This window comes from Falco cherrug, unplaced genomic scaffold (genome assembly GCF_023634085.1).
Source record: "Falco cherrug isolate bFalChe1 unplaced genomic scaffold, bFalChe1.pri scaffold_129, whole genome shotgun sequence".
In the NCBI taxonomy this organism is placed as follows: domain Eukaryota; kingdom Metazoa; phylum Chordata; class Aves; order Falconiformes; family Falconidae; genus Falco; species Falco cherrug.
The window spans coordinates 311,770-320,233 of NW_026599317.1; the positions used below are offsets into that span (position 1 = coordinate 311,770).

General features: G+C 60.1%; 1 protein-coding gene across 1 annotated transcript; it reads right to left on the bottom strand.

Moving 5' to 3' along the window:
- Positions 1 to 823: 823 nt before the first annotated feature.
- Positions 824 to 1,899, bottom strand: LOC129735041 (T-cell activation Rho GTPase-activating protein-like; the record flags this gene model as incomplete). The annotated part of the gene is made up of 4 exons (XM_055700420.1): positions 1,750 to 1,899; positions 1,363 to 1,524; positions 1,169 to 1,278; positions 824 to 959 (listed from the first exon to the last, which is right to left on the bottom strand). Coding segments are annotated over exons 1-4 (558 nt in total), but the record flags the coding sequence as incomplete, so codon positions are not given.
- Positions 1,900 to 8,464: the final 6,565 nt, after the last annotated feature.

The following is an 8,464-nucleotide window of genomic DNA, read 5'->3' on the forward strand; positions in this document are numbered from 1 at the left end:
GCCCCAAAGGCACAAGAGAGCGGCTGCCAGGAGGAGGCCCAGCGGCTGCTTGGCCTCCTGGGAAATTACTGTCCCACTTGAGACATGTTGTCCCAGTGTCTGTGGAGCTGCCGTACCTCTGCCGCTTTGGGCCCTGCCCCTGTGTCTCCCCCAGCTCCTCTGTCGATGTCCAGCAGAGAGGCGTCTGCATCCAGAAAGGCTTCTGCCGGACGCTGGGTGTCTGCTGTGCCTGCAGGGCCACTTTGCTCTTCGCACTGCAGCTCTGGAAAGCAAAAGCACGTGCAGCAGCGCGACTTCTTGGAAGTCAAGAACATCTCAAGCAAAGCCCAGCCAAGCCCTACACCGCTTGTCTCCTCAACGTTGAGGTTTCTGGCATCCCGAGCCCCAGTGTCTGTGACAAGCCTCAGCCCCTCCTCCTACCTGTGCGCCTGTCCATGGGTGCTGGCACCTCCTCGGCTGATGGAGGGGAGAGGCCGGCCACCTCCCCCCCAAAGATGTCCCCGCAGTTTTCAATGAGGAACTCCACCAGCACGTTCACCTGCAGACATGAAAGCCTTGGTCTCAAGCCAGGTGCCTGCAGACATGTCAAGCAGCCTTTCCCACTGCTGACCCTTTGTCTGCGCAGGTGGCTGCGGCTGGGGGTTGCTCTTCCAGGCACCCAGCCCACCAGCCCTGGCTCAAGGGAGGAGGCAGCCAGGGACCTCTCAACAGCCAAGCTCCGATGGGCCGGGAAGGCAGCAGCCGGCTGCTGGGTAGAGCGTACCTTCTCGGTCACTGCCAGCATGGCCTGCAGCGGGAGCAGGTCCTCGTTGGGTGGGCTCAGCAGGTTGGGCCCGATGCAGATGGCCAGGTTGCTGCAGCTCATTCTGCTGGTGGCTGCGTTGTGGCCGATGTGCTGCAGCAGGGCCATCAGCCGCTTCAGGAGGAGGAGATTGGCCACAGGCAACTTGTCAGCCACCCTGAGGGAAGAGGAAGACAAGGCTGATGAAGCAGAGGGTGCCCACAGCCGTCCCTGCAGCTGGCCCCAGGCGGGTGGGAGCCAGCAGCCGTGTTGCACAGCTTTGCAGCTGCCCGAAAAGACAGCTTTCTGAGGAACCCATGCCTTTGCAGGCAGGTCCCAGAACTCTCCCGGTCCCTGCTCAACAGGCCGGCGGCTGCCCACACTTACGCTTTCAGCTCCTCCACCTTGGCCTGCTTGCTGGCCCTCTCCATGGCTGCCATCCAGTCCTCGTAGAGGTCGATGACGAGGAGCTTGGTGGGGATGCTTCGCAGGAATTCCTGCAATGCCAAGGGCTGCAGGTGAGCCTTTGAACGCTGCAGGCCAGCCAGGAGCTCCTCCAGCTGCAGCTCAGAAGCGCTCACCTTCAAGATGACGGCCAGCAGCAGTGCAGGCTGGCTTCCCACATCGACTTCCGTGCCGCGGTCCAGGGCCTCGCGTAGCTGCCGAAGTTCTGTGCCGCCGGCAGCTCTGCGGAATATCCCCTCCGTCGTCGGTCCTTCCTGGTGCAGGACAGCCAGCAGCTCCTGCAAGAGATGCAGGACAGTGGCTTGGCTGAGGAGCTGCCCTGCAGCAGCGGTGGCCATGGCCAGCGCTCTTCCCCAGGCTGGGCTCTGTCCTCCTGCAAAGGGGCTGGGAGCAGAGAAGCGTGAGCCATGGGCAGAGAGCCCAATTCCCCAGTACCTGGAGCCAGGGGACGCTGCCTGTGGACTGAGTGGGGGGCTGGGGACCCCGTGTCCAGGCTGGCTTACCTGGATGGGCCGGGGCAGCGTGTTGTCCTCCCCACAGAGGGCTGCCAGGGGCTGCCCAAAGAGCGCCCTGCTGCAGCCGGAGCCCGCCTGCCCTGGTGCCTGGGCAGCGGCCGGGGTGCGCCGTAGAGCAAAGGGCCAGGGCAGCCCCATCCTCCTCCTGCTGCTGCTGCTGCTCCCTCCTGCTGCAAAGGAAAACAGAGTAAGACGCCATCAACGGAGAGCCCCAGGCCAGCGGTCCCAGAGCCTGCCCTGCCCTGCTCTGTCCTGCCCGCAGCGCGATGCTGTGTAGTGCGGCAGGACAGGCAGGGAGCCAGCAGCTGGAACCGTGGCTTTGGCCCAGCAGCTGTGGCTTGGAGGCTGCCGAGAGCTGGTGTGCCACCAGGACAGCCTGTCCCAGCCCTTGCCCTGCCCTCCTGCAAGCTGTGGGCAGCCGCAGAGGCTCTGTGTCCTGCAGAAGCTCATGCAGCGGCCGCTCTCCAGCAGGTGTCCTTGCTAGTCCAGGTGCTGTCCTCCCGTGCGGTGCCCAACCTGCATGGCGACACTCAGGGGACAAGTGAACACAGTTCAATCCACTGCAGGAGGCTGCCTTTCTTTCCCAAACTCACCTGGCCCGTGGCAAAGTCCCCCTCTGTTTGCAGATGGGGCCGTCGCAGGCCCTTGCTTGGGATGAGCCTGCAAGAACCAAGAATCGGGCTGCGCTTGGAGAGCAGCCCCGCAGCAGAAAGGGCCAGCGGCGAGCTGCCCCCCGGCACCAGCAGCCTGAGCATGGCAGAGCTGGGACCCTCTGGCCTCCCAGGCTCTCTGCCCCGTGCGGCAGGTTTCGTCCCAGCTCCGCCAGCCAGCCAGTACGTACCAGCGTTCCTGGTGTCTCCCCAACCCCCTCTGCTGCGGAGTGGTACTGTGGGAACCCCCGCCCTCCTGCACATGGTCACCCCACTGGCTGCACATCCCAGCACAGCCAGAGATGGGTGCAAGGCAGCCATTCTCACCTCTGCCTGTGCCTCCATCAGCCTCTCCAGGCTCCTGGCGCGCACTGTCCTCCACTGGGCGGGAGAGAAGGAGGGGAAGAAGGTGAGCAGCCATGGGTCTGCTGCTCGGCTGCAGGAGCAGTGCTTGGGGACAGGGCCCAGAGCAGAGAGACACTCACGGCGTGGCGGCGGCTCAGCTCCTTCTCCAGGAGCTTGATGGATGTTAGGCGGGTGACGCGGGCTCCCGTGCGTCCTTCTGGTGTCCTGTGCACCGGGAAGGGAGAGGGAGAGAGCTGGGTGAGCCCCAAGCCGTCTCTTGTCTCTTGTCAGGCAGCTGTGCGCGAGAGCTGCCTGCAGCCCCAGGGGCACCTTCCCCAGCTGGGGGCTGTGTTCCCCCGTGGGCCCAGCTTCTCCTGGAGCACCCCCCCCCCCGGCTTACCCCAGCAGCGTGGCCACCCACAGCTCCTTCAGTGCCTGGGAGCTGCAGAAAGAGAGGAGAGACAGCGTCAGGCCCTGCTGCCCCCAGCCCTGGGCAAAGGTGGGGGCCTGCACAGCCTTGCCCCGTGGGGCAGGACAGAGGCGCTGTCCAAGCCCTGGGTCGCTCTGTCCTGCCTGAGCAGCTGTATTTGCCCTTCCCTTCTGGGGGCCAAAAGGTGACGAGGGGATGCAGGATGGGGAAACATCCCCCATCCCTCCCTCCCTGCCACCGAGCTGCCTGCTCCCTGCCCAGGCTCTGCACGCAAGGCAGAGGCCAGTCTTCACGGGATGGCGTGGGCACGGCTGGGAAGCTCTCCTGCCCGACCACGACTCACCCAAAAGTGGCAATGCAGGAGCCGGTGGGCCAGGCGAGGATGACAGAGGTGCTGTCCTCATCGGTGCCTTGCTCCTCCTCCTCCTGTCCCTCCTGCCCCGCAGCCTCCTTCCCGCTGCTGAGCACCCACAGCTGGTCCAGGGCCAGGCAGAGCTGTGGGCGCAGGCTGGTGCCATGTCTGCAGAGAGCAGAAGCCGGCCCTGAGCTGGAGGGGGGCTCCTTGGGCTGGGTCCCCACGCGCAGAGCCCTGTCCCCCACCTGCCCTTGGGACGGACATTGGTGCCTCCAGCACCGAGGGGCCGGGGCCTGGGGCTGGTGCCAGGGTGTCCCTGGGCCGGGGCTGGGGGGAAGGATCTGGGCTCTGAGGGTCTTACCGCAACTTGGCGACCACCAGTTCCTTGTGGAGGAGGAGCAGGCGCCTCTCGCTCCTCTTGCGGCCCCGGGTCAGCCGCACGTCTGCGCTCAGCACCGGCTCGGCGTCGCTGAGAGCCTCCCTGCAGAGCAGAGAGCGGCGGGCATGAGCAACGTCAGTGCTGCGTGGCCCAGCTGTGCCCGCGTGTCCCCGAGCCCTGGGGGAGCCCACCTGGAGCTGCAGCAGCAGCTGGCCTGGCCCATCCTGCCCGGGAGAGGAGGGCCCTGGCCGTGCAGCGAGGAGGGGGCCCAGCCGGCGACGGGGAGGCTGGGAAGCGGGGTGCTGGTGCTGTGGCAGCGCTGCTGGGCCAGAGGCTGCCTCCTGCCAGCGCCGCTGCGTGCCAGCACAGCTCTGCCCTGCTGCCTGTGGTGGCCGTGGGCTCCCCGTGACCAACGGTCTGAGCCCAACGGAAAGTGGGCGGGGCCTGCGGGGGCGGGGCTGGGGCCCTCTCCAGTATGGCCGGCCCTGCCTTGCCCGGGGGAGCCCCGAGCAGGACAGGGCAGGGGGCAAGGACCACCTCCCTGCGCCTGCGGCCAGCGCTTTCACCTGGCTTTTTGACAGGGTCCCGCTCAATAAAAGAAGCTGTTTTTCCTAGAGATGACCATTGTGGCTAGAGGCAGACTCCTCTTGGTGGAGGCCGGCCTAGCGGTCGGAAGGCCTCTGGCACACAGGCCGTGCTAGGCCTCAGGCCCCAAGGCGCTGGAATTGGAGCAGGCCCACCGGGAGGAAAAACTTCCATTTTTACCAAAAGACGGGGGGACTAGCAGCAGTAAAGAGCCGCTCGGGTCCTGCCAGGCGCCACAGGGAAATGAAAGGTGTGGTGAGCTTCGGCAGGAATTGTGGTGCCCCTGGAGCACCACCCTTGCTTGGGAAGGCTTTATCCCACCTGGGTGTTAAGGCTTCACCCTTGGCGATCAGGGCTGGATGAGCACCACCCAGGAGCCCCTGCCCTGTTAGCCATGACCTTCACCCAGCCGGTGGCCAACACGGCCAGGGGCGAGTTTGTGGGGTAGGCCATGACCATGGCAAAGAAGGGACCCGTAGCCAGCTTTTGATGGCCCGTGTCTGGTTTCACTGTTGACCCTAAGCAATGCCTTGCTCCAAATAGAAGCGATGCAGAGAGTTACACACCCGCCCTTTTCAGGAAAAATGCAGGACATCAGAGACATGTAGCAAGTTCTCTGCTGGCTGTTGTACACTGCAGCAAGAAGCAGCGTGGGTCCAGTGGCTAATGCTGGAAGGGGAATTCAGCACTTCTGGGAAAGGGATATAAAGGCACTCTTGTGGGCCAGGCTGGGATTGGGGAGGCTGGGTGGGTGTCTGGGGTCCCAGCTTTCCTGCAGTGCTGACTGTGTGCCTGCTGCTTGCTCTTCCCTGCAACGCCGGTTGCATCCACCTGCTGGGGCTGTGCTTGGGAAGGGCACCGGGGGTGAGCAAGCCCATGGGAGAGGGCTGGGGGGAAGCTCTTCTCCAGAGATCTACCAGAAACTGTCCAGAGCATCCGAGAGGATGCTCTGTGTGACAAGGGAAGGTGCCCGTTGGTCCAATGTATGGAGCCTGCAGGGCTCCCATCAGGGTCCTTTGACCTACCCATCCTCCAGCCAGCAATCCAGGTGCCCCTGGGGGGTCCCATGTTGGTCTCCTGAGGTACCCTTTAGCCCCGGTGAAGGTGTCATGCCTCAGTGTGTGCTTGCAGGGCATGTTTCCTTCCTGCTGACAAGGGCGGAATTGCAGTTAAATGCCCCTGGGCGATCCCGAGCCAAAAGCAGATTTTTTTCTATGGGCCACACTGCTTTGCAGTCCATGTGTGTGGTTCAGCTCCTGCATGGGAGCTGAGGACACGAGGTGACCTAGCTCTGAAGCTGGCCACTCTTGCTCCAGGCAACTCCAGTTGCTTGCGTTTTCCTTCAGCTTCCCCAGCCTGATGATCTCCACTGTCACCTCCTCCCTGTCCTACAAGAAGTATCCCTCTCCAGGCCATTAGGACAGTGGCACAGCACTCAGAATCCAGATCACTGGTAGAGAAGTAGGACAGAGGAAAAGAGAAGTTCTCCTTTGAAAGAAATCCTTGTTTGTCCTCCTTTAGCTACCAGTGGATGAAAAATACGGGGACAGAATTTCAGGCCAGCCACAGCACTGGCTTTCAAGCCTGAGCTTGTAATGTCATGGCTGTTCTGGAATGTGGTACAGTGAAATGAGAGATAGAAATGGCAAATTTTCCCCCCCAGAGCGGTCAAATGCTGGCAGAGGTTGTCCAAGGAGGGTGTGCAGCCTCTGTCCTTGGAGATCTTCAAAGGCCAAGGGCACACATTTCTCTGCGACCTGCTCTAGGTGAGCGTGATGGAGCAGAGGGCTTGGCCCAGAGGACCTCCACGGGTCCCTTCCAACCCCACCCTCCCGTGTGGCTCTGTGCTTTGCTTTTGCCCTGGCGGAGATCTTCAGGGACTTTGCGTTCCATTTTGTGTTGCCTTAGGGCTACAGTGTGCTGTGGTTTGGGGGCAACAAGGTTATGGTGTGCCAGAGGTCAGGCGAGTTAGTGTCAAAGTGTGTTATTGTTATGGACAGAACCTGTGTTTGTTGGCCCTGTGTTCCTGGGGTTATGGCATTTTTATCATGTGTTCTGTGTGGTGATTTTTTTTTTTTGTGGAGAGTGCCTTTTTTCAGCTATTTTGCCTTTGTAGGGTTTGCATGGGGGCCTCTGGTTTGTGTACCAAGTTTCTTCTGGTTGTTTTTCTGCTGTGCTGGTGGACGGTGGTGTTTTTTTCTGTCTTGAAACCATCGTTACAGGCCTAGTATATCTCCTGCAGGTCAGGCAGTGTCACTTCTGGTGTGGTCTGACTCATTTCTGGTGAGTTGGTAGGTAGGTATGGAGGACTTGTGGTCCCTCCATGGAGGATGACTGCTAGAGGACTAAGAGGCAGATCTGTGGAGGGGTGAGAGGACTGCTGGCCCATAAGTAGTGACTGTCAGAGGACTAAGTGTACTTGAATTTACGTGGGCTTCCAAATTCATGGTTGTTTCTCCTGCCTTGCGGAAGAGCCATGGGAAGTCACCAGCCACACGGAAGGATAAAGGGTTTCCCACGGCTACGTGGCTTTTTGGGTTTTGCTTTTGAATAAGAAAGTCCTGTCTCTACATGAGTAGAACTATAAACGGTCAATTTTGCCAACTTCAGAAAGCAGGGAGCAGCACTTTTCTGCTGTGCCTCACATGGCGGCCAGGGCACGGTGAGAAACAGCAAGTGAGTTTCTTCCTGGAACCTTCTCCAGGGGAGCAGTGCTGCACTTGTCAAGGTGAGGGGTTTTTTGGCTCTATACGATTGCAAATGTGAGGGGTTCATTTTCAGAACACAGCTATTAGGGAGCAGAACATTTGTGCTGTGCCTCACATGGCTGCAAGGACAGAGTGAGAAACAGCAAGAAAATTCCTTCCTGGCACCTGCTCCAGGGGAACAGTGCTGCCCTTTCCCAAGATGTATTTTTTTTTGGCTCTTAAGGTCTGCAGCTCTGAAGGGTCAATTTTGCTCACCACAGAAAGCAGGGAGCAGAACTTTTGTGCTGTGCTGTTCCTCACATGGGTGCCAGGGCAGGGTGAGAAACAGCAAGAGGATTCCTTCCTGGCCCCTTCTCCAGGGGAGCAGTGCTGCCCTTTCACAAAGTGAGCACTGGTTCTGCATGAGTGCAAAGTGTTTGGGTCAAATTTCTCACCACAGGAAGTAGGGAGGTGAACTTTTGTGCTGTGCCTCACATGGCTGCCAGGGCAGGGTGAGAACAGCAAGAGAATTCCTTCCTGGAACCTTCTTTATGGGAGGAGTGCTGTACTTTGCCAAAGGGACTTTTTTTGGATCTTAACGACTGCACCGCTGAGGGATTAATTTTTGCTCACCACGGAAAGCAGGGAGCAGCACTTTTGTGCTGTGCCTGACATGGCTGCCAGGGCAGGGTGAGAAGCAGCAAGAGAATGCCTTCCTGCCACCTTCTCCAGGGGAGCAGTGCTGCAGTTTGCCAAGGTGAGGTTTTTGGGCTCTGCGCAATTTCAAAGGTGAGGGGTCCATTTTCTGACCACAGAAAGCAGGGAGCAGAACATTTGTGCTGTGCCTGACATGGCTGCCAGGGCAGGGTGAGAAGCAGCAAGAGAATTCCTTCCTGCCACCTTCTCCAGGGGAGCAGGGCTGCACTTTGTCAAGGTGAGTTTTTTGGGCTGTGCATTATTGCCAGTGTAAAGGTGTCCAGTTTCTCCCCACAGAGAGCAGGGTGCACAACTTCTCTGCTGTGCCTGACGTGGCTGCAAGGACATGGTGAGAAGTAGCAATAAAATTCCTTCTGGAACCCTCTCCAGGGGAGCAGCCCTGCACTTCCCCAGGCCATGTTTTTTGGTTCATGGTTTCCCAGGCCATGAGTTCAAAAGTGCTGTGTCAATTTTCTCACCAGAGAAAGCAGGGAGCAGAACTCTTGTGCTGTGCCTCACATGGCTACCATGCACGGTGGGAAGCAGCAAGAGAATTCCTTCCTGGTACCTTCTCCA